This window comes from Schistocerca cancellata, chromosome 5 (assembly GCF_023864275.1).
Source record: "Schistocerca cancellata isolate TAMUIC-IGC-003103 chromosome 5, iqSchCanc2.1, whole genome shotgun sequence".
NCBI lineage: Eukaryota > Metazoa > Arthropoda > Insecta > Orthoptera > Acrididae > Schistocerca > Schistocerca cancellata.
In genome coordinates, this window is record NC_064630.1 from 314220623 (window position 1) to 314247491 (window position 26869).

The 26869-nt window shown below is 39.9% G+C and overlaps 1 protein-coding gene across 1 annotated transcript in view; it reads left to right on the plus strand.

Annotated features, from left to right (window-relative positions):
• The first annotated feature begins 486 nt into the window (after window positions 1–486).
• The window catches only part of LOC126188856 (N-acetylgalactosamine kinase), a 96405-nt gene continuing 70022 nt past the window's right edge, over window positions 487–26869 (plus strand). The window contains exons 1-2 of the mRNA XM_049930499.1: window positions 487–952; window positions 8543–8701. Coding sequence (XP_049786456.1) covers window positions 8553–8701 — 149 coding nt within the window. The 5' untranslated portion in view covers window positions 487–952; window positions 8543–8552. The remainder of the gene's footprint in view (window positions 953–8542; window positions 8702–26869) is intronic.

Genomic DNA, 26869 nt, shown 5'->3' on the forward strand with positions numbered 1-26869 from the left:
AATTCAAAGAGTAAACGAAACCAAAAACATGCATACAATACAGTGCCGCTGGTGTCTGGTGCGAAATGTTTGACAGCACAATGTTTGTCAACACACGCACACGGCGCGTGCGACATATCGCTATGTAACGACATATAGTCGCTACAAATCCCATGGAAGTATAATTTCGTGAGCAGAAAATTATGATCAGCGACACCGAACACCTTACGTAGATCTAACAGGCTAAAATTCAACTTTTTTTATTACTTGTAGAATTTATGACCAGTTATAAAAATTTGGAAATGGCTGTGTTAGTTGGAGCAGTTGTAACATAGTAATTTTACACTCTGGTTGTAACGACAAAGCAAACGCAATAGGAAGTTTGGAATCATTGGGTGATTCGCGTGATTGCAAACAATTGCGTCAAGATGTGCTAAAATACCGACGGTGAAAAAAGCAGGTCATGGAATGAACCTGTACCAGAAGGCGCTGGAGAAATGTAAACAAGAGAAAAGTGTGAGATATAATTGCAGTCATCCTTTTTAGGCGCCGAACTTATGCGAAGCTATAAACTAACTGCAATGCTATATTAAAAAAAAATGGATATTGAAAATTTTATCTCTGACTTGGACGCTGACATCTCATTGGTTACAATCGTTTCGTCTGCAGCGTATCAACAAACTCAAACTGAAGCGCTGTTTACGTGTAGCCGGAAAAGGCTTGTGAGAGATAACGTGTGTTTGCATTGACATTTACTCAACTGTTATCGTTTGTTTTCATTATGTAAACCATTTTATTTGTTTTAAAATTAATGTAGAGAAACTGCTATCTCTGTGACTGTGGTTTATTGAGAGCAAGTTTGGATAAGATAAAGTTTGGCCCATTTCGTAGGCACTTTATCATTGCTGTACAGTGACAGCGCACACTGTTTACTTTACGTCTCAACCTGTTGGCTGTCGTTGCAAGAAAGAAGGTACGGACGCCTCGCGTTTTAAGTTTATGTCATTTTAACGATGGGATCCGTCTGTTTGGACTTATCAGCCGCTGAAATTATATTTATAGCAGTGTGTCACAAAATTTGTATTAGTGCCATCCACGAAAATGCAGTCGTTGAGTTAAAATTTATGTAAAACTATAAGTCGAAATGTTTTTCTCAACACAGCTTGTGCTTAGTGTAGTTTCTGGCTGCTCCACAGAGATGTCAGCTTAGCGATCAAAAGCCGGGTGTTGACGCCGTGGCCCAGCTATGGCGCAAAATATTAGAATGTGAACCGGGAATCGCCATAAAAGTATGCAATAAACTCTTGCATCATTTGTGTTATTTCGTATTTATTGTTTAAGTCTCGTATATCAAACAGATACGAAAATGTTGTAGGTTGCAGACATACGGAAGCATGTAAATGACAGCGCCTTTTCTGTGGTTTTCACCAAGAACCAGATTCATGAGAGATACAGACGCATGTTCATGGGAAAATATGTTGTAAAAGTGAGAGTCTTCCGCTGTAACTCCATGAAATTGCCTTAGATATTCAGAAAACCATGTCACTTATACTACTTGTATTACATAAGTAATTCAGTGAACTTTATCATAACTGAGTGAGGTTACGACACAATGATTAACACATTAGACCCAAATTCAATAGCAGTGGTCATGCTGGTTTAGTTTTCCTGTAGTTCTGTAAATCACTTAAATTGCTATAGTAATTATTTTTGGAGCCCATGCTTCGTTCTTCCCTTCGAGTGTCCAATCCGAGCTTTTGCTCGTTCAGTAATGACATCAATGTTATTGGATTACTCAGCTCAAAATCTTAATTTCTTCACTGTTATTAACAGCTATCTGCAAAAATATATGAGTGCTAGGTTATAACAATTGCTTCTAATGCTATTGTAATGTGTGGAACCAGTTGCAAATACCCTTTTTTCTTTCTGCATCAGTAATCATCACAATGACCAAATATTAAAATGTGTCTATCTCATGCAATACTGTGTTGAATTATGATTTTTTGAGTGAGCAATGTGGAAAGGAAAAACTAAACTCCACCTCCTAGGCGGTAGGTGGGAAAAAGTTACATATTGGATCCCTCATCCCTGCATTTTTCAGCATGGCATGGATGGAAACGTAAGGCTTCACTATGCCAGTTAGTTACACAACCACATTTTCTGCTTTCACATTTGGTGTCTTTGCCATGTCACAACCAGTTGTCACCTTCCAGATTAACCTAGACCTCGAGCTGGTCTACAGATCAGTCTGTCATCACAACCAAGACGTCAGAGCGGCCAGTATGTATCTTTAACCCATAACGTCTTTGTGGAGGAAGTTATGCACAGAAACCATGCACATACTCATTTTAGAGTGTGGTACAACAACTTGGAAGGTTCCTAAATAGTATTTGTAGAAGAAAGAGGGTAAATTTTGAAGTGGTAGTATTTTACTTGTCAGAAATATGTTAAGTCACCACAAAAATGGTCAAAGGACACTAACAGACTGGACCATCTATGATAAATGTCAGTAAAGGCATACTCTTTATGTGATAACACATGTTGAGTACTATGTTTGCTAAAATTCCTCCAGAGCAAGCAGCTCTATAAATTACAAAATGAAGAGTAGTGACAATTTTCCATGAGAGAGATCATTTTCCTTTAAACTATCTGTGGTTATGTCATCAGGCCTTTTGGTCTAGTGGTAATGCACTTGACTGGAAACCGAGAGGTCGCAGAATCAAATCCCAGTCCCACCATAGAAATTTTTCAGTCTGACTTGATGCTAACTTTCACCTCACAGTGATGTGAAGATTTGCCAGGAATGACACGTAGTTCAGGTGTTACATTAAACTGTAGGTCGCCTTTCTCTGATAGAATTACTGTATTACGTTAAGAACACACAAATCACCGAAGTGGTATCCAACTGAACAAACTTGTGAACAGCTCACTGACCATCCCCCCTGAGTGTGTCCTAGCCAATCATGTCATACAAGTTTACTTTACTTGTGGTTTCACCAGTGGAAATAATTAACAAACAACATAATGTTTCAGATAATGTGTCTGTTTATGAAAAGGAAAGCACCTTAGAAAGAATATCATCCATTTAAAATAAGAAAGGCTCAAAGTATATTGCAGGATCTCTTAAATCTGGAGAATCTTAGCAGGACAATGTTAATAAAGAAGTTGACATTTTGCCACGGGCTGCACTACTAGATACTACCAGGTTACTAGGAGACTCTCCTGTTATGATACACTCTTTAGATGAGTTTAGTCCTGCTGGAGCACAGAAAAGAATGAAAAGGGAAAGATTTCACTGATGTGAAGGACTAATGAGAAAGCTGAACACAAACCTAGAAGAAACAGCCACTTTTATAATCATATTTAGGTCTCCATCTTTTTTTTCTTTTTTTTTTTTTCCAAAATGCATAATAGCTGGATTCCTCTCTCTTAGACATAACCTACTATTCAAAACTTGGTGAAGTGCTTTCACATACAAGTAGAGAAATGTGCTCAACTGACCCTACCAATACTCGATGTTGACTTTTTCCTGTGACATAATGATGTGATATGATATGTGCAAACAGCAAGAGAACAGAACATTGGCAACAGTTTTTGTCTTTCTTTTTCTGGGTAACAGAGCAAACTAGACATTTTACCCTTGAGATCGCAGAAAATGGCTAGAGCATGAAATTACAAGCCATGCTATACAAGATTGAATCACATTAGTCAGTGTAAATAACTGCTCACTAAAGAATAATTGGAACTGCAGCTGTGTAGTGCAAAACAATACACATTATGAAAACCCACAAGAATTCTTAATGTGCTTTTTATATGACACAGTTGTTGTCATACAGTGTAGTCAAGGGTGGAAAAGCAATAAGAAATACCTCAATGTAACAGTAATTAGTGTAATGGCTTCACAGTTCTGTGGCATAATCAGTGGACTGGAAAGCAGCAACATGATGCTAGTGTCAGTTTGTGTCCCACATGTGGAATTTAAGTTCATATTATGGCATTATTTTTTTTAAATTTGTAGAAAATAGAAGACATTAACAAAATAAATGGTTCAGAGTACTTAATAAGTCATTTATAGTCCTCAAAAAGGCAGAGCTTGATGGTTCAGCCAAACACCTGTGACTTCAATAACTATCTTTATCTATATTTCTTTTCTGGCACCTACTCTGAAGCTTCAGTAGTCATTGTGGTTTCCTGGTGCAGAGTAAGGCGACTTTTCTCGTATGGTACATTTTGTCTTTGTACATATATCATCAATGAGGCTTAGGTTTCATTCAGAAGGCAACCAGGTGAAATCACATTCCATTCTGAAAACCACTGCTGAGCAATTCCTAATAGGGATACCAGAGACTGACCCTGCTGAAACTGACTAATCCCTCAAGATGTACATTTTCTGATCAAAAATATCTGGACATGTCTATGTAATATGTAATTGACCACTAGGTGTCATGAAAAGTGGACCCGCCAGTATAAAAGTAGGCAGGGAGTATTATGTTGTCAGTAGAGAGGCAGTGACAGCAGAATGGATTCATCAGGAGAAGTAGCTGACTTCAAGTGTGGATTATATATCGGATGTCACCTGAGTAAGAAATCTATCAGGGACATTTCAACTCTTGTAAAGCTTCCTAAGTTGAGTGTTGTTGATGTGATTGTGAAGTGAAAATGCGAAGCAATAGTCACAGCTAAACCAAGACCAGTCAGACATCATATACTAATGGACAAGGTCCATCGAATATTGCAGGGAGTGACTGTAAAAAAACTGCATGAAATTAGTGGAAGGAATCACTAATGATTCCGAGAATGCTACCAGCAGTCCACATAGCACAGTGACTGTGTATAATTCTTGGTTATGGTGATCATACTCTCCAAAGACTTTCGTATGAGAGTGGCACTGTAAATGGCGATGAATTCTTGTGTGCAATACATTTGTGATGTACACTATTTTGACCATATCATTCCTGCCTATGAACTTTCATCATGGCTACATGCTTATAAGTGTAGAGATTATCACACCCTGTGTTTGCTCTGTTGTCGTCTTGATCATTACACTCCTTACTTCTCTTCAACTCGTATACTGTTGTCTGAACAACACAGCCGAAATACTTGTTTTCAACGAAGTAAAATCTGATCTGTACCACTGTACAATACTGACATGTTCTCTAAATCATTTTCTGTATCAGGAATCTGACTTTGGAACAATCTTTCTCAAGATATTATAGAAATTAAAATCCTTTCAAACTTCAAAAGACATCTAATGGTCTACCTTCTGTCACTGTAACTATCTCTTCCATATACTTGTCTGCAACTGATTCTCGTCAACCCTCCCTCCCAAACCACTTTTCCTTACCATTATGAACAGAATTCTCTATTGAAATTCACTTGTTCCCTAAGCCGTTAGCATTTTCATTTCAATCTTGTCCTCTGTCATTACACCTTTCACTTCTTCTGATACCAAACAAGGCTTCAAAAATGATAAACTAATTAATATCATTCTTGATGTCACCATTCTTTTATTATTATAATTATAATAATAATAATTATTAGTGTTGGCATACCATCACCTAACCATGAACCCCTTACTGACCATTTCAGATTCCTGCAAGAGATCTTGATTGGTGTGCATTTGTATTGAAAAAATAGATCTTTGGTTGTCGGCCTTGTATATATAATTCATTTCAGTGCCCAAATGCAGTAGTATTTGTATGGGTGCTGGATCATGTAAGATGTCTGTTCTTTAAAGATCTGCTCTTCCATTGTGGATGCACACCAAACCAGATCCCTTGCAGAAATCCTAAATGCTTTGCTTTGCTAATGCTTTGCTAGTAGTGTGAGGTGACAGCTCCCACTAAATTGGAAATGCAGGTTTGTGTTCCGCTCTGGCACAAATTTTCACCTGTTGCCATTGAATCATTCCAATATCCAAAACCTTTGAATAAGGATCATATAAGGAATCTGATCTTATGGACATGTCCAAAAGAACAAACACAACATATACACAAATTATTGTGATTGTTATGTAGTATTTATAGTATGTGTTGCTCCTGGTCAGTTGTAAGACAGTGCCTTAAGGCCCTAGTCTGGTCTGGCTAGAGAAGCAATAAATAAGTAAAAAGAATGGGATACAATGCTCAAGCAGCTCCTCATAAGCCATGTACATTTCTGTAGCCACTGCTAACCGATGCTTGAGTTGGTGTAAAGAGCAATGTCACTGGGCAGTAGATGACTGAAAATGCATAGTTTGGTGTTCTAAATAATCCTGTACCCTGTGGTAATCTGATGAAAGGGTTTGGGTTTGACAAATGCACGGAGCACATTACCTGTCATCATGTGTAGTGCCAACATTGAATTGTGGAAGAGGTGGTGTTACGGCATGGGAGTGATTTTTGTGGTTATTGTGTGGTCCTCTTATTGTCCTTGAGAAAACATTAATTTGGGTAGAATATGGACATATTTTACAGCTTTGTGTATTGCGTATGTTAGGGGAACAATTTTAAGATGATGATTGATTGTATTGGCATGACACCACATCTGTGCAGCAGTGGTTTGTGAACAGTAACATTCCTGAAATGGTTTGGCCTGACTGGAGTCCTGACCTGAATCCAAGGGAAAGCCTTTGAGATGAGTTAGAATGTTGAATTTGCTCCAGCGTCCAACATCACTAACTTTTCTGGTTTCTGTTCTATTACTCACAAGTATTCAGGCTGCTCCTTGAAAGTGTCCCCTGCAGAGTTGAAGCCATCACAAAGGCGAAGAATGAACACATCACATATTAATGTCCACTAATAGGTGCCTGTATACTTTTGATTTATTAGTGGAGATGTCATACTTATGGAATCATAATATAGGTTACACTGGGCAGCATCATGCTGGCCATCTATCTTGTGAAGCATTGTAAGACCCACAGGACCACATACAGCTTCAAACTGATGGACACACAGCCATGCTGAGATGAATCGTGGATTATATATATATGCTTGTGACATATATAAATGTATTGGACCTTGATTTGCAGAGGAAAGGGTGATTAGTCAGAAAATATCATATTGTGCCTGTCACAATGTTGTCTTCTGTAAATGCTAACTGAAAGAATTGGTATTAATGGCACGTTGGTTGAAAGTTTGCTGTTTAATGTGGGTTCCAAACCATGTTTACTGAACCAGGAAATGCAGTTGTATTTTCTGGCTACTTAACCTACTGATACTGGATGTCAGTTTCAGCCTATGACATAATGATGAGGCGATGTATGTTGTAATACATGCAAAGAAGAAAAGCATTGAGAAACTTTTTTAGTATATCTTATCCACCGTTGTGCTGTGTGCTCAGAAATGCCCCAGACACAGGTGCTGTCTAACTACCTTCCTCCACAAGGGCATGGTTACGAACAGCCTGTTGATGGAAGGCATTTTTGATGAATAATTTTTCTTTTACTTCATTTTGTTTACAAGTTAAAAGTATCAGGAAGCAATCATAATTTATTTCACTTCTTGTCATACCAGAAATAGCAGTTCTATCAAAAACCTTTTCGCAACTGGGCTCTTGGCATCTGTCCATTTCTGAACACTTCATACTCCAGAGATCTCAAAGGGCTTCTTCTACAGGGATCAGGTGCCAGTCACCACGTAGGGGTTTTCATTTTGTGTAAATGGCCAGTTGTCTGCAGTGCCTGCTATTGCTCATTGCTTTGCGGGGGGAAAGTGTTTCATTATTGTTCCATTATTTTTAACAGAGAATATCGATGATAAAGGAAGTAAATACTGGATGTGATTAAGTGTCAGACATTCTTACAAAGATAGCATCTAACGCACACAATCTTGCACATCAAAACAGTCTGAAGGGATAATAATCTGACAGTTCAATCTCTGGTTGTGTTACTGCTCATACATATTTGTTCATCGTCAAACTTTCTAGTCATGTATTGCAGCTGGTAGGAAGTCATCACAGGGCTGATAGAGGAACAGAGAACTGAAAAAAATATTCCATAAATAAACACTGTAACTGACTGCTTGTGCCAACTGTAGGGTTTATATTAATATTTTCTTAAGGATTACCATTCTCCGGTTTCAATATACCAGAACTTTGTCAGTTTGGTACATAGAAAAGTGTGCTTTCCTATGTACAGAATTGCTAAAGAGCACATTTTTGTTTTTCCTACATCTGATGAAGGACTTGCCCAATAGCTGATAATATCTAGCAGTCTTTTTTTAGTATGCCTGTCTGCCACTTAGTGCCTTCTCTATTTGGTGATAGTTTACCCATATCATATTGTTTGTATTCAGTACATTCTGATGAAAATTACCTACTTACCAAATATTGTAATAGGAACAGTAGTTTGAGCCAGATCCTTGTAACACTGAATATATATATTTGACTAATTTAATTTGTTTCTAAAACTCAGATTGGTTGGCTCCAGTTGTGTGCTTTTTTTCCTCTCATTTCCATACAGAGCCATTTTTAATGCATTTTGAAGATATTTTCTTCCTATCTTTGTTTTATCTTTTTTAAACATTCATGCATGTAATTTATATGTACTATGTTGCAAATTTACTCACATAAAATATTTTTATAGGAAGAAACACATGGACTTGCCAGCTAGTAATAATGATAACATTCAGGTCATTCAAATGAGAAAAGATGATGTGGAAGAAGGCAGATTTCTCTCTGTCACACAATTATTCGAAGCAAAGTTCATGGAGAAGCCATCATTCTACGTCCGCGTTCCAGGAAGGTAGTTATGATGCACAGCGACTGCTAATTTAAATACCGAAGTATATCACCATTGGTGCGAATGTGTCGTGAAATGTCAGATGGTGTGTAATGCTTTTGGAATTTTCCATTTGTGGAGAAACTCTTAATACTGTGAGTTCTTGTGTGGTTTATTGAATGTCTGTGTGTCAACTGCTGCTTGGTAGCTAGTACATATGGACTTCCATAATGTATTCAGTTATAACATTTGATGTTTAGTATGTGGCATACACTTTTTTCCATTTATGTTGCTTTTCAGCTATATATTCTCACAGAAAATCCTTAATACCTACCTACTTAATTGTCTCAACTGCTCAAAACTAAATGTACAAGAAGCAAGGAAACCAGACTCTTATTTATTTACCTACCTCTCTTGTTAATATAGGCGAAGTTTCAGATAGTGAAGTAAAAAAAGATCAGACAATGTTGTGTAGAGATTTTTGACAGCATTTAATAAATGTTAACTGTGACTACAGTCACTTTAATTTTCATAATTTCCAGTTGAACAATGGCCCCTACATTCATGATTGTACTGTATGTATATCTAATCAGTCAGTTGTGAATTATCTCTTCAAATACTTTATCTGTGCCTTCCATCTCTCTTGATTTGGGGTTTATTGACTTTTTCTTTTATCCATCTTTTACCAGTTTCTATTTGCCTTTCCTTGTCAGTGAGGAGACATTCATTGTAGTTCCAAAAGCAAGATATTTGGCTCGTTATTTAGTGTGCCAGCACTTTTGTAGTTGTTTCTGCCATGGGACTATTAAATCTCTTCTCACCAGAATTACCTTAATGCATCTCTTTTCAAAGGTTTGTGGTCCCATCAAGCCTGCCCTACATGTAACTCTTGTCATCATTCTTATATGATCATGCAAGACTGATGACAAGAATGACACAAACCGCACAGCTACACTATTCAAACTTTTGCCCAGTTTTTCCGAAATAGTCGTGGAAGAAGAACTGCCATCAATGGCAGCTGCACTTTGTGCTCTGAGAATACAAAGCCTACATGTTGTTCACAATGGTGCCGAAGTTGGTTATTGAAGAGAGGGGCATTCCCTCGTGTGAACTTCCTCTGAGAACTACAGCAGGAACTAGAAAATTGGAGCAATTATGTACTTATGGACACTGACATGTACAGTAAACTGTTAATGCTTGTAACTCCAGAAATTGAAAAGGAAGATAATGTCATGAAGGCAGCTATAAGCTTCCACTGGGTCATTCTGGTTTTAGTAATTGACAGGCACAAGGACCTTGAATTGAATAATTTTGTGTCAGGTACATAATAAATAATAATTTTTGCCCATGAAAATTACAAGTAGATTTTTATTACTTAACTCATTTTCAGACTCTTCTATGTCTGACAATGATATTTGACATTCAAGGAGGGAAGTAAATCAAAGTACCACAATGAATGTTTATAAACTTCTTCTGTACCAGCTCCAGACCTCATATACCCTATAATTTTTGCACTCTAGATTAGATTAGATTTGCTTTCATTCCAATTGATCTGTAGTAAGGAGGTCCTCCAGGATGTGGAACATGTCTGAAAAACAACAATATATGACAAATATTTACATCTCAAACAAATAAGCTAATGTACCATTCCACGGGTGCCAAGTGGAATGATCATCATTTTTTTAATGAACACTATATGAAAGAATCATTTTACAAATGCTAATGCACTGAATTTAAAATAAAACAGTTTTTTATTTGTTTATAAGGTAATAAACGTGTAATACAACTACTATAACACTTATTTACAATGAACACATTACTGCACTGAAATGGTGCAGAAGTTATCACACACACACACACACACACACACACACACACACACACACACACACACACACACACAAATCAGTTGGTTCTACTGAGAAATTCATCAATGGAGTAGAAGGAGTTGGCCACCAATAAATCCTTTAGGCTTCTCTTAAACTGAATTTCATTGGTTGTTAAGCTTTTTATGGCTGCTGGCAAGTTATTGAAAATTGTGTTCTTGAATAATGCACACCTTTTTGTACAGGACTAAGTGACTTTAAATCCTTGTGAAGATTATTCTTATTTCTAGTATTGATTCCATGAATTGAGCTGTTGGTTTGAAAAAGTGATATATTTTTAATGACAAATTTCATTAAAGAATAAATATATTGGGAAGCAGTAGTTAGTATCCCTAATTCCCTAAACAGGCTTCTGCAGGATGTTCTTGAGTTCACACCACATATAACTCTTAATGCATGTTTTTGTGCCCGGTAAACTTTAGCTTGGCTTGATGAATTACCCCAAAAAATAATCCCATATGACATTATGGAATGAAAGTAGCATAGTATGCCAGCTTTTTCATTTTCATATCCCCTATGTCTGACACAATTTGCATTGTAAGTAGAGATTTGTTAAGATGCTACAGCAGTTCTGTGGTGTGCTTTTCCCAGTTGAATTTATTATCAAGCTGTAATCCCAAGAATTTAACACTGTCCACTTCTTCTATCTGTTTGTCATCATATGTTAGGCATATACTCGTGGGACACCCCTTACAAGTTCTGGACTGCATGTAGTGTGTTTTTTCAAAGTTCAGTGACAAGGAATTGGCTAGGAACCAGTGATTAATGTCCAAAAATATTTCATTAGCTGATCTTTCTAAGACTACATTTGATTTGCTATTTATTGCAATGTTTGTATCATCGGCAAACAAAACGAACCTGGCATCTGGTAATGTTACTGATGAAAGGTCATTGATATACACAAGAAAAAGTAAGGGCCCTAAAATTGAACCTTGTGGGACCCCCACATGTAATTAGTTCCCAATTGGATGATGCTTGATACATGTCTCTTTCCTAATAACACCCTTTGTTTCCTGCCAGAGGTATAAGATTTGAACCATTTTGCAGCATTTCCTGTTACACTATAATATTCTAATTTACTTAAAAGGATATTGTGATTTACACATTCAAATGTCTTTGACGGATCACAAAATATTCCAGTTGCCTGCAATTTTTTATCTAATGAATTAAGTACATTCTCACTGTAAGCGTAGATAGCCTTCTCCATATCAGAACCCTTTAGAAATCCGAACTGTGACTTTGACAGTATGTTATTTGAGACAAGATGGTTATAAAGCCGACTGTACATTACTTTTTCTAAAATTTTTGAGAATGCTGGCAAAAGTGAAATTGGACGGAAATTTGGTGCTATTTCTTTATCTCCCTTCTTAAACAGTGGCTTAACTTCAGCATATTTTAACCATTCAGGAAATATTCCACTGATAAACGACTGGTTACACAGATAGCTTAATATGTTACTTAACTCAGAATCACATTCTTTAATTAGCTTTGTTGATATTTCATCATACCCAGTAGATGTATTTGATTTTAAAGATTTTATGATAGACATTATTTCTGCTGGGGTAGTGAAGGTCAAATTCATATTATGGAAGTTACTTGAAATCTCTGGTCTGAGGTATTCCATAGCAGCATCTACAGAACCTGACAACTCCGTCTTTTCAGTAAAAGTTATGAAATGTTTGTTAAAAAGTTCTGCAACACTATACACATCTGTCACCAATGTATCATTTACTCTTAATGCTATTTGTCCCTCTTCATGTCTGGTTCTACCAGTCTCCTCCTTCACTATATTCCATATTGTCTTTATTTTGTTATCTGATATGACTATCTTTTCCTTGTAATATATTTGCTTTGATGTTCGTATTACAGTCTTTAATATTTTGCAGTATTTCTTGTAATGTGCTGTAGCATCAACATCGGAACTGTTTCAGATTCACAGATACAGTTTTCTTTTTGTTTTACAAGATACCCCTATTCCTTGAGTAATCCATGGCTTCTTTGTAGACTTTGCTCTAACCTAGGTAAATTTTTGGGGAAAACAGTGTTCGGGTAAGGTAAGCACTTTATTAGCAAAAGTGTTATATTTTTCATTCATACCATGAGCACTGTAAACATCAGTCCAGTGAATTTCTCTGAGGAGTGTCCTAAAATAATCAATTTTTGGCTTATTGATTACCCCCTTGAGCTCAGATTTAACAGATTTTATATCCTGTTCAGTGTTAACATTTAACAGAAGGAAATGCATGTCATGATCTGAGAGGTCATTGACTATTGGTTTTGTAATATAATTTTGTTCATTGGATTTTTCTATAAAGATATCATCAATGGCTGTTTGTGAGCAATTGGCTATCCTAGTGGGGAACTTTACAGTAGGAATTAAGTTGATTGATAGTGTTACTAACTCAAATAACTTCTTAGTGGGAGAGTCTTTAATGGAATCTACATTGAAATCACCAGCAACCACTATTTCTTTGTTTTTGGTAGTTAAATGGCCCAGTACAACTTAAAGATGGTTTACGAAGAGATTGAAGTTACCTGCAGGTGCTTGATGTACACTTAATATTATGAAGGATTTTTTGTGAAATTCTACTTCTGTAGCACATGATTCCATATGCTGTTCTAGGCAAAATGTATGAATGTCTATGTTCTTAAATTTATGACAGTTCCTGATGAATGTGGCAAACTGTTCAAAAGAAGTTGCCCATTTTGGTGACCAACTCTACTGTTGTGTCAAGATCCACTTTCTTGTACTTATTAACCAAAGTGATATATGCCTGGTTTTTCTTGCCTTTGTTGCTATAATTCTTAGATTTCACTTGCCAGAGACAAGGAAAACTTTGGTACACTGTATGAACTCTGCGAAAAATTTGTGAGTCCAGTGCCATATGTCTATCATTTTCTTTTGCCTCTATATCCACTAAAATGACAGTTGGATTCTCTAGCATCACTGAGAGTAGACTGGCAGCAAAGCTAAGTTTGAGCGATAAGGCTCATGTGTGTGTACATACACAGATTTGTCAGCAGTCTTGCATGTACACAAAGCTCCAGTCCATCAGTCTTCTGCAACTTCATTCAGTTTATGCAAGACTGTCAAACTTCTGTCCACATAAATGCTTTATTTGACAAATCTGGTATGATCATGCTAAGCTGATGACAAAGCATTATGTTTAGACCAGGCTTTAAATTTCACCATCATTTAAAACAGAATATCTGCTGCTGTTAATGTACTGCGACCTACATTGGTTGTCTGTGATTCTCTCTGTCTCATTTTCATTCTGTACCACTTTAGTTAGTAATTTCATATACCATTGGAACCACCCTAAATCATTTACTGTTATTGTATTATGCTACTTGGGAAATCTATGCTTAATCAGATTTGTGATAATCTTTTTGTTGTGCCTATCTGCGAGTCAGCATCTCCACTATATGGTGAGTAGCAGCTTTCCTTTTCATAATATTGTTACAATCAGATTTTATGACAGTTCCAGTCTGACAAAATTTTATGCAGTACCATGTTCGTAGTCTGTTATCACATGACTTGCAGATATGAAAGAACCCATTTTTGTCATATACAAAGTGTCTGTCTTCCTCCACTGCTGAATAGCGGATATGTTTAATATAATTTAACTCCCGAGAGCATGGTTGACCAAGGCATTAACAAAGAATCCTCATCTTTGAGCAAGTTGTTCAGTATGATACTAAAAAGCTCCAGCATATCACACAATGAAGGCTCAGAGGTGTTCTGTCCCTTGACTTTTGAGCCTTCTTGATCTGGTTGCATTTAGAGAAGATACTTAAATCCATCTGTAATGACATCTGCCCACACAATCAACCTGCTACCACAATGTTATGATGTTTCTTGCAAAACTATGTTGTTGTTCCCTCCATATGTAAACTATATGGCATTGTGGGCCTGTCTTGATGCAAATGTGGATTTGCATTCTGGAGGACAACAATTCAAATCCCTGTCCAGCCATCCAGATTTACGTTTTCCTGATTTCCTTAAATTGCTCCAGGTATATGCTGGGATAGTTAGAAAAGGGCATGGCCAGTTTCCTTCCCCATCCTTTTGCAATCTAAACTTGTGCTCTGCCTCTAATGACCGTCCTGTCAACAGACTGTTAAACTCTAATCTTCTAACAAAGAGATAGATGGGCTGGCCAGTACTTACCTCAGCTCAGTACAGCCGATAGATACACAAAAAACAGAACCGAAAATTTACGTTCCTAGCTTTCGGAACAAATGTTCCTTCATCAGGGAGGAGAGAGGGGAAAGAAAGGAAAGAAGGGAAAGGAGATTCAGTTACTCACAACCCAGGTTATGAAGCAACAGGGAAAGGAAAATAGGGAGGGTAGCAAGGATGGAGGCATGGTTGTCAGAGGAAAGCCAAAGATATTCTACTGTAAGTACTGTGCCAGCTTCAAACCAAAGAGGATGCATACAGAAGTAAATAGGTATATAGTATAAAGATAAACACAACTATGTAGGATGAAAAGATGCGTAAATGGCTAAAGAGGAAAGGGAAAGAGGAGAAGACTGAAGAGTAAATGGGAGTGATGTTGTTTAACGTAGATTCAGTCCAGGGGGATGGCGGGATGAAAGGATGTGTTGGAGTGCATGTTCCCATCTCCGCAGTTCAGAGGGACTGGTGTTGGGTGGGAGAAGTCAAATGGCACATACGTTGTAGCAGGTTCCTAGGTCCCTAGAATTATGCTGGAGGGCATGCTCCGCTACTGGGTATTGGGCATCTCCTAGGCCCATCGCCCACCCGAAGATCTTCCAAAAACCTCGTTCCTTATCACACTTACAAACTTCATCCTCACCCATAATTACTTCACTTTTGAAGGCCAGACCTACAAACAAATCAGGGGAACGGCCATGGGAACTAGGATGGCTCCGTCCTATGCCAACCTCTTCATGGGCCCCATGGAGGAGGCTTTCCTGAAGACCCAACAGCTGCTTCCCCTGGCCTGGTATAGGTTTATAGATGACATCTTTGTGGTCTGGACTCATGGTGAAGAAACACTCCTTAATTTCCTCCATAACCTCAACTCCTTTTCGAATCTGAATTTCACCTCGTCCTTCTCCAAAACCCAAGCCACCTTCCTGGATGTTGACCTTCATCTTGTTGAAGCTTACATCCACACCTCTGTCCATATCAAACCCACAAACAAACAACAGTACCTTCACTTTGATAGCTGCCATCCATTCCACATCAAACGCTCCCTTCCCTACAGCCTAGGTATTCGTGGTAAACGTATCTGCTCCAATGACGAATCCCTCAACAATTACACCAATAACCTGACCAGTGCTTTCCTCTCCCGCAACTATCCTGCAGACCTTGTCCACAAACAGATCTCCCGAGCAATACATTCCTCCCCGTCCAACAACAATGTTCCTACCCGCAGACCACACAGAAGCATCCCCCTTGTCACCCAATATTATCCTGGCCTCGAAAACATCAACAAATTACTCCATCAGGGATATGACTTTCTCAAGTCAACCCCTGAAATGAGATCATCCCTTGACAAAATTCTCCCCACACCACCCAGAGTTGCCTTTCGTCGCCCCCCTAACCTCCGTAACATCCTTGTTAAACTCTACAATATTCCCAGACTACCTTCTCTACCCAGCGGTTCCTACCCCTGTAACCGACCCCGCTGCAAAACCTGCCCCATGCATCCCCCCACAACCACCTACTCCAGCCCCGCTACTGGTAAAACATACACAATTCAAGGCAGGGCCACGTGTGAAACTACACATGTCATTTATCAACTGACATGCCTGCACTGCACAGCCTTTTACATCGGTATGACAACAACGAAACTGGCTGAGCGCATGAACGGACACAGATGAACTGTCTGCCTAGGAGATGCCCAATACCCAGTAGCAGAGCATGCCCTCCAGCATAATTCTAGGTTCCTAGGAACCTGCTACACCGTATGTGCCATTTGGCTTCTCCCACCCAACACCAGTCCCTCTGAACTGCGGAGATGGGAACATGCACTCCAACACATCCTTTCATCCCGCCATCCTCCTGGACTGAACCTACGTTGAACAACCCCACTCCCATTTACTCTTCAGTCTTCTCCTCTTTCCCTTTCCTCTTTAGCCATTCACGCATCTTTTCATCCTACATAGTTGTGTTTATATTTATACTATATACCTATTTACTTCTGTATGCATCCTCTTTGGTTTGAAGCTGGCACAGTACTTACAGTAGAATATCTTTGGCTTTCCTCTGACAACCATGCCTCCATCCTTGCTACCCTCCCTATTTTCCTTTCCCTGTTGCTTCATAACCTGGGTTGTGAGTAACTGAATCTCCTTTCCCTTCTTCCCTTTCTTTCCCCTCTCTCCTCCCTGATGAAGGAACATTTGTTCCGAAAGCTAGGAACGTAAGTTTTCGGTTCTGTTTTTTGTGTGTCTATCGGCTGTACTGAGCTGAGGTAAGTACTGGCCAGCCCCTCTATCTCTTTGTTAGTATTTGTTTCACATCTTTATATGAGATTTTCCATTAATCATTTAAACTCTAATCTTCCTTCCTTTTGATGCAAACAAGGCGGATCCACAAGCCCAGATTGTTTTTACACAGACATGGACCAACAGAAGAACTGTTCAAGTTACAATGATTCCATATGCAAATATGTTGCTTACCAAACCCAACAATATAGTTAATGACTTGTTAGCGAACAATGCTCATTCCCCTTTGGTGTGTTCCAGTCTATGGTGTTCTTTCAGCCAAGTTTCATAGGTACCATAATACAGAACTATTTTTAAAAATATTAATCAAATTTCACAAGGTTATATTATCCTGTACCTGGATGAATATAGAAACTTGAAGTAAATTTTAACTTGGGCATTGAAACTGACAGTGCACCTTCGCGGCAGTTGTAAGTTGCCAGTTCATGTGCTTGTCAGTAAAAATTCCCCTGTTTCAGCCAGCTCACTCATTCATTAGTCAGTGTATGTCAGAGTGAGATCATGTTAATGTAGCAGCAAAAGTCATTTTGAGTTTGCTGTTAACAGGTAAATTCCAGTTGCAACAATGTAGTGTGATTTCCATTGGGAGTACAGCACAGCTCATTGCAGTAATTGGTGACACCAGCAGTTTCAAGACACTTTTTTAGGCAAGGGAAAATTGACAGGTGGCCCCATGTGCTTGATCAAGACACTGAGCCATTCATCAGTGTTACACATAACCCACAGAAGTCTACCTGTCGAGCCAATCAAGACTAGTCATTCCTTTGTGTCTGTTCACCATATTTAGTAGTGACATTCGTGTTTCAGACTGTACAGGTACAGGATTTGACTGCTAAAAGCCCTTCATGATGATAAACAGCATAGTGTATATGGTTTTGTGAATTTGTTCTTAACGTGGGGATAGAAGATAACAATTTCCTTCTACATTTAATGTTCAGTGATCAGGCTAGATTCCATTGAAGTGGAAAAATGGACTACCACAATGTAAGAATATGGGTAACACAGCAGCCCCCTGCTGTGGTTGAGCACAAGACTGACTCTCAAAAGCTTCATGTGTTTTTCATCTTCCAAGATAACAAATGTGGACCATTCTTTTCTTGTGGAAAAGACACATCAGGAGTCACATTCCTGCATGTCATGGTGATGTGGAGTTTTCCACTGTTAGGAGAACATGCCAAAAGTTTCATATTTCAACATGGCGGAACACTATCCTACTGGTGCAGCGAGCTGCCTCAAAGATGAATCGACCATAAAGGGAATTTGGGCCTCAGATTGCACGGTTGGCCACCTACGGTACGTGATCCACAGTTTTTTGAAAATTTTTGTGGGGGTTTGTTAAAGATTCCATGTACATCCCCTGCCAATAACATTGGGTGAAATGTGGCACAGAATAGCAGTAGTAGTGATTGCAGTATGTCTAAATACACTCATAAAATTGTCTAAATACACTCATAAAATCATAACGCAAGTTTGACTATTATCTGAATGTTTGTGATGTGTTTGGTGGAGGGCACAGTGAGCATTTGTGAAAGGTAAGTGAAAAATTTGATCCTAGGTGCAATTGTAAAAATTACTCCAGGGTCGCATCTGCATGCATTGAAATGATATGCCCTTAAAAACTGATTGGTTCTTTTCAAAACAAAACCTGCATAGCCCTATGCATAAGTTAAAACTCAACCCAAATTTCTGTCTTCATTCACACAGAAGATATTGTCTTGTGAAATTTGATGTTTGAAACTGTTGTTAACACACACACATCATGGCTCTTATTGCACGTAAGCTGCCATGGCAGAGATAATTGCTGATGTTTAGGTTGGTGTTCCACAATCTTGTCATTGTTAGTGAGATTTAGTACTGTTGCATAACTTTCCTCTGCCTATCCTGGTTTACTGTGAATTTGAGACTAGAATCATTCGTGAATGGTATGCCTGAGCTTCATTGAATATCTCATTTTGTTTGAAAATAACTGAGAGCTTATACACTGGGACTCTCCATCTTCATTCTTTCTGTAACTTTACTGATAAGATGCACCCAAAACTTGTCACAGGCACAACATTCCCCTCCCCAAAGCACAACATTCCTTCAAGTGACGCTGTTGTAACGAAGTGCCTTCATTGAGACCTTATTGCTGCCTGAATTTAAACAGTTAAAACATTGTTACATGAAAAAACTATCACCCTGCTACAGAGAACTGGCTAAATTGAGATCTAAAGAGTCTAATTTACTTCAGCATGCAGTTTTCTATAGCTATAGTGCATACTCAATTGTATACCTAAAAATGGCTGTTAATAATTGATGTACTATGACAGATACAAGGCATCCCAGGAGGAATGATGACTATTCAGGGATACAAGAGGAACAGTTATTTGAAGCAAGAAAGATTAGTAAACATGGGCTCTGGAATGCATACCACAAGACCTATGAACACTTGTTCATAAGAAGACGTGTGTCATAGTAGTGAAGATGAAAAAGTGTTTACAACTCTTAAGATATGCACTTTAGAGCCCATGTTTACTGTATATTTTGGCCCACATTACAATCTCTCAAAATATGAAAATCAAAGAGCTTGCAGAAAAAGAGATTTGTTTCACACTATCGAAGATCATGTAGTGTCCATGCTCTTATGGTATGCATTTTAGACTCCAAGTTTACTATAATTGTTGCTTCAATTGATCGTTCATGTCATATCCCTAAATATTGACCAGTCCCCTGGGAGACACTGTATACCGATAATAGGTGAAGTGTCCAGGATGTTTTGCAAGTGTCTCAGTTGGGGGCTATTTCCACTTTGAAAATAAATTATATACTGACAAAAGTAGTTTTTACATCAGTTTCAACCATGTTCCCATGCTTCATGTATCTCAGCAAGGAAATGTTCATGTGGTATCCTGTGTCCCTACCTCTAGGTAAAACTTGCAGACTCTGACTCTATGGCTGATTGCCACTCTCATGCTATCGTGATGTGATCCTGATGTTGGTTACTGTACTGAGATTGTGGCTGAACACTTCTTTGATACTACAGATATTGTCAGAAATGACCCAATGCATGAAAGAATGAAGGTAATTGGAGACTAACTCTTGTCTCAATCAGTCAGGAAGGTCACAGCTACACTTTCTGAACGTGGAAGACTGATTATGCATTATCATGTATTCGTTGTTCTACAGTCATTACTGTTTAGTACCGTATACCAACAATATTTTACTCCTAATTCTGAAATCACTTTCCAGATGTTTTTAGGTATACACTGAGGTGACAAAACTCATGGGATAGCGATATACACATATACAGATGCTGTAGTATCATGCACAAGAGGTGTGGAAAGGCAACACATTGGTGGAGCTGTCACTTGTACTCAGGTGATTCATGTGAAAAGGTCTTTGACATGATTATGACTGCATGGCAGGAATTAAGAGACTTTGAACGTGAAATGGTAGTTTGAGCTAGACTCATGGACATTGATTGCATTTTGGAAAACATTAGGGAATTCAATATTCCGAGGTCTACAGTGTCAAAATGGTGCTGAGAATACCAGATTTCAGGCATTACCTCTCACCATGCACACTGTAGTTGCTGACAGCCTTCACTTAATGACCAAAGCATCAGTGTTTGTGTATAGTTGTCAGTGCTAACAGACAAGCAGCACTGAGTGAAATAACTGCAGAAATCAAAGTGGGACGTATGACAAACACATCCATTAGAACAATACAGTGTAGTCTGGTGTTAATGGGCTATGGCAGCACACGAGTGACTTTGCTAATAGCACAACATCACCTGCAGCACTTCTCCTGGGCTCGTGATCATATTGGTTGCACCCTAGATGACTGAAAAACCGTATTTTGGCCAGATGAGTCCTGATTTCAGTTAGTAAGAGCTGATTGTAGAGTTCGAGTGTTTTGTAGACCTCACGAAGCCATGGACTGGGTTCGAGTGTGGCACAGACTCCATGAAACACGGACCCAGGTTGTCAACAAGACACGGTGCAAGCTGGTGGTGGCTCCGTAATGGTGTGTACTATGTTTATGTGGAATGGCCTGGATCCTCTGGTCCAAATGAACTGATCATTAGCTGGAAATGGTTATGTTCAGCCAAATGGAGACCATTTGCAGCCATTCAAGAACTTCATCTTCCCAAACACTGATGGAAGTTTTATGGATGGCGGTGTGCCCTGTCACCAGCCAACAGCAGTTAGCTGTTGGTTTGAAAAACATTCTGGACAATTTGAGTGAATGATTTGGCCACCTAGTTTGCCCAACATGATCCCATTGAACATATACGGGACATAATCAAAAGGTCAGTTTGTGCACAAAATTCTACACCGGCAACACTTTCACAATGATGGATGGCTGTAGAGGCAGTATGGCTCAGTATTTCTGCAGGGGACACTCATTGACTTGAGTCCACACCACATCGAGTTGCTGCACTACATTAGGCAAAAGGAGGTCCAACACAATATCGGAGGTATCCCATGACTTAATTGTCACCTCGTTGTATGAGGGGATGTTCAAAGGTAAAAGTATGGAACCACATTGTAGGTATAATTTAAGTCTTTATTCAGAAGTAATTATCAGAGGCCTGTGTACAACTATCCCACTGTTTCACAAGCCAAAAGATCCCCTCTTCCCAGAATTCTTGTTTCTGTGACAGTAGCCCAGTTCTCCACTGCGTCCTTTAGTTTGCCGTCAGAGTCCTAGCACTTCTCTCTGATGTTTTTTTAGGAGACCAAACTCTTGGAAGTTGCAGGGTTACATGTCTGGGGTATAGAGGGGATGTGAGGGGATGTTCAAGCTACCCCCACTTGAAGACCTTGGCCATTAAACTTTGTGTGACCTTGGAGATATGTGGACATACATTATCATGAAGTAGAATCACTCACTCTGTGTGTAGCTCTAACTGTTTGCTCTTGGTGGACTTGTGTAGGCTCCCGAGTGACTCACAGTACAAGTCACTGTCAATGGCTTGTCTGTGCTCAAGGAATTCGGTGAGTAGTGGTCCTTGGGCCTCAAAAAAGACAGTGAATATTACCTGCCTGCTGAGAGTGTCGCTTTGAATTTTTTGGAGGGAGATGGTGACACTACATTGGCATCCCTAGATGTCTCACTATGTTATCACAAAATGCAAATTTCAACCATATTTTCCATATTCCTGAGGAAAGAAGCAGTCATTCCATTTTTCAAGCTGGCAAGAACAGTATGTTGATAAATAGTTAAAATAGTGGTATCCTGACAAAAGTTTTGGATATAGCTCTGGAAAGAGCATTTTCTGCTGACTTATGCCATATCAAGAAATTCAAAAATCCCAGAATGTTTTCACTGTGGTTAATGGGTATCATGTAACACTTTGAATATCCTAGGCTTGATGGTTGTGGCTGTTCATAATACTTACGTGCACGAACATGACATTATAAAACTGCCTCGAAACTTAGAAAACATGTTATATAGTATGGCTTCAAGATATTTCACAAGTCAGGATTGAAGTTGTGTAACTTAACAGTTTTTTTTGGATGCATACTAGTAAGCAAATCTATAATATTTTTATTCAGAAAAACTTAATCTCTCAAGTATCTGTTCTAAGTGATATCAATCACTTAGTGCCTAGCAAGAGAACTATTCTGCATGTTTCAGGTAAAGATTATTTTGCAAAATACCACTTGCTGTCTAACCTGAAAACTATTGAACATGTTAGAGATTATGCTCTAAAAATCAGACAGTTTAGACCAAAGTTTGGAACTGCCAGTAATTTTATTCAGTTTTCACAAAAATCCTCGACAATTTAAGCATTGTGTAGGATTGAAAATTGAAGGACAGTAATGAATATCATAAGACAAACAAATGAACAGATTGTGACTTGTGATACAGATTTAAAGGCTAGGATGGAAAATAAACTAAGAGAATACAAATGAAAATGAGGACAGCAATGGAATTGGAACTCATACAATAGAGACGTACTACAGGAAGCTTTTGAGGAAGTGTTGTTGACTGACTGTAGAACAGTTCTACTGCTTCTAATGTTCTTTTAGGGTAAGGACTAAAAGGAGAAATTAAGAGTGTTCCAGCTTGTACTAAGGCATACAGGAAATTATTTTCTCCTCACTCCACTTGTGATTGGAGCAGCAAAGGACATGTCTTGCAATGGACTACACAGTATTGTGGGAATCTGTAGAAATTTATCCAAGAGACGCAAGACTCTAAAAGTGTTTCTTTCGACAAAAATGTATAATGTCCCCAGAACTAAATTTGAGAGGAAGTACACCAGACTTCAAATACATCAAATGTCAGCAATGTTGAACTTGGTTAAGAATGCCGCCCTATTGCTGATTGCACTATGAACTGTCATTTTTGACTTTGAAATGTGTGAGTCCGTAGCTCGTGGTCTAGCGGCTAGCATTTTTATCTCTGGATCATGGGGTCTTGGGTTTGATTCCCGTCCAGGTATGGAATTTTCTCTGCTCGGGGACTGGGTGTTTGTGTTGTCCTCATCATTTCATTATCATCGTTTGGAAAATGGCTAAATTGGACTGTGTAAAGTTTGGAACTTTGTACAGGTGCTGATGACCGCGGTGCAGTTGAGTGCCCCACAAACCAGACAACATCATCATTATCATCATCATCATCATCATCATCATCATCATCATCATCAAAATGTGTGGGAATCAACATCCCAAGGGAATATGTGGTTTCATTGACACCTTTCATACTGCCATGTGACACCATTTCATGTCAGTATTGAGCAGCAGTATATCGGAAATGTTTTCCTCAGCCACTCATAAGAAAACTACATGATTACAATGCTGGACATTGTGCTTCTGGCCGCCACCACAGGGGCATCAAAAAAGGGATAAATGTGGGTAAGAGAGGGTGTGACAATCTTCTCATCATGTGACATCCCCACAGTGGCGTAGGTCAGAGTTGTGGTGAAATTTGGTGGCAGTGTGACATCATTGACCCACCTTACACCTCGCATGAACTTTTCTGCATCTGTTCACATTTCGTTGTTTGAAATGTCATCAAGCCCGAGGGTAACGATGCAGGGCACCTCGCTTTTGCACTATTACAGGGGGAGGTTGCAGGCACTTTTCGAAAGGATGTGGGTTTTAAGGGAGAGGGTAAGGAGTCATTCCAATCCCGGGAGCGGAAAGACTTACCTTAGGGGGAAAAAAGGACAGGTATACACTCGCGCGCGCGCGTGCGCGCACACACACACACACACACACACACACACACACACACACACACAAGCAGACATATTAAAAGGCAAAGAGTTTGGGCAGAGATGTCAGTCGAGGCGGAAGTGCAGAGGCAAAGATGTTGTTGAATGACAGGTTAGGTATGAGTGGCGGCAACTTGAAATTAGAGGAGGTTGAGGCCTGGTGGATAACGGGAAGAGAGGATATACTGAAGGGCAAGTTCCCATCTCCAGAGTTCGGATAGGTTGGTGTTAGTGGGAAGTATCCAGATAACCCGGACGGTGTAACACTGTGCCAAGATGTGCTGGCCGTTCACCAAGGCATGTTTAGCCACAGGGTGATCCTCATTACCAACAAACACTGTCTGCCTGTGTCCATTCATGCGAATGGACAGTTTGTTGCTGGTCATTCCCACATAGAAAGCGTCACAGTGTAGGCAGGTCAGTTGGTAAATCACATGGGTGCTTTCACACGTGGCTCTGCCTTTGATCGTACACCTTCTAGGTTACAGGACTGGAGTAGGTGGTGGTGGGAGGGTGCATGGGACAGGTTTTACACCGGGGGCGGTTACAAGGGTAGGAGCCAGAGGGTAGGGAAGGTGGTTTGGGGATTTCATAGGAATGAACCAAGAGGTTACAAAGGTTAGGTGGACGGCGGAAAGACACTCTTGGTGGAGTGGGGAGGATTTCATGAAGGATGGATCTCATTTCAGGGCAGGATGTGAGGAAGTCGTATCCCTGCTGGAGAGCCACATTCAGAGTCTGATCCAGTCCTGGGAAGTATCCTGTCACAAGTGGGGCACGTTTGGGGTTCTTCTGTGAGAGGTTCTGGGTTTGAGGGGATGAGGAAGTGGCTCTGGTTATTTGCTTCTGTACCAGGTCGGGAGGGTAGTTGCGGGATGCGAAAGGTGTTTTTAAGTTGTTGGTGTAATGGTTCAGGGATTCAGGACTGGAGCAGATTTGTTTGCCACGAAGGCCTAGGCTGTAGGGAAGGGACCGTTTGATATGGAATGGGTGGCAGCTGTCATAATGGAAGTACTATTGCTTGTTGGTGGGTTTGATGTGGACGGATGTGTGAAGCTGGCCATTGGACAGATGGAGGTCAACGTCAAGGAAAGTGGCATGGGATTTGGAGTAGGACAAGGTGAATCTGATGGAACCAAAGGAGTTGAGGTTGGAGAGGAAATTCTGGAGTTCTTCTTCACTGTGAGTCCATATCATGAAGATGTCATCAATAAATCTGTACCAAACTTTGGGTTGGCAGGCCTGGGTAACCAAGAAGGTTTCCTCTAAGCGGCCCATAAATAGGTTGGCGTACGAGGGGGCCATCCTGGTACCCATGGCTGTTCCGTTTAATTGTTGGTATGTCTGGCCTTCAAAAGTGAAGAAGTTGTGAGTCAGGATGAAGCTGGCTAAGGTGATGAGGAAAGAGGTTTTAGGTAGGGTGGCAGGTGATCGGCGTGAAAGGAATGTGCAGGATATTTGTGTATAGGGAAGTGGAATCAATGGTTACAAGGATGGTTTCCGGGGGTAACAGACTGGGTAAGGATTCCAGGCATTCGAGAAAGTGGTTGGTGTCTTTGATGAAGGATGGGAGACTGTATGTAATGGGTTGAAGGTGTTGATCTACTTAGGCAGAGATACGTTCTGTGGGAGCTTGGTAGCCAGCTACAATGGGGCGGCCGGGATGTTTGGGTTTGTGAATTTTAGGAAGTAGGTAGAAGGTAGGAGTGCGAGGTGTTGGTGCGGTCAGGAGGTTGATGGAGTCAGGTGAAAGGTTTTGTAGGGGGCCTAAGGTTCTGAGGATTCCTTGAAGCTTCACCTGGACATCAGGAATGGGATTACTTTGGCAAACTTTGTATGTAGTGTTGTTTGAAAGCTACTGCAGTCCCTCAGTCACATACTCCCGACGATCAAGTACCACGGTCGTGGAACCCTTGTCAGCCGGAAGAATGATGATGGATCGGTCAGCTTTCAGATCACGGATAGCCTGGGCTTCGGCTGTGGTGATGTTGGGAGTAGGATTAAAGTTTTTCAAGAAAGGTTGAGAGGCAAGGCTGGAAGTGAGAAATTCCTGGAAGGTTTGGAGAGGGTGATTTTTAGGAAGAGGAGGTGGGTCCCGCTGTGATGGAGGACGGAACTGTTCCAGGCAGGGTTCAATTTGGATAGTGTCTTGGGGAGTGGGATCAGGATTATTTTTCTTCGTGGCAAAGTGATATTTCCAGCAGAGAGTACGAGTGTAGAACACTAAATCTTTGACAAGGGCAGTTTGGTTGAATCTGGGAGTGGGGCTGAAGGTGAGGCCTTTGGGTAGGACAGAGGTTTCGGATTGGGAGAGAGGTTTGGAGGAAAGGTTAACTACTGAATTGAGGTGTTGTGGTTCCAGATTGTGTTGACTAGAATTTTGAGGTGTTGGGGGGGGGGGGGGGGGGGGAGTGGAGCTGGAAGTGGGAGATTGAGTAGATGGGAGAGACTGGGTCTGTGTGCAATGAGAGGAGGTTGAGGTTTGTTGGTAAGGTTGTGGAGGGTGAGTGAGTTGCCTTTCCGGAGGTGGGAAACCAGGAGATTGGATAGTTTTTTGAGGTGGAGGGTGGCATGCTGTTCTAATTTGCAGTTGGCCTGTAGGAGGATGCTCTGAAC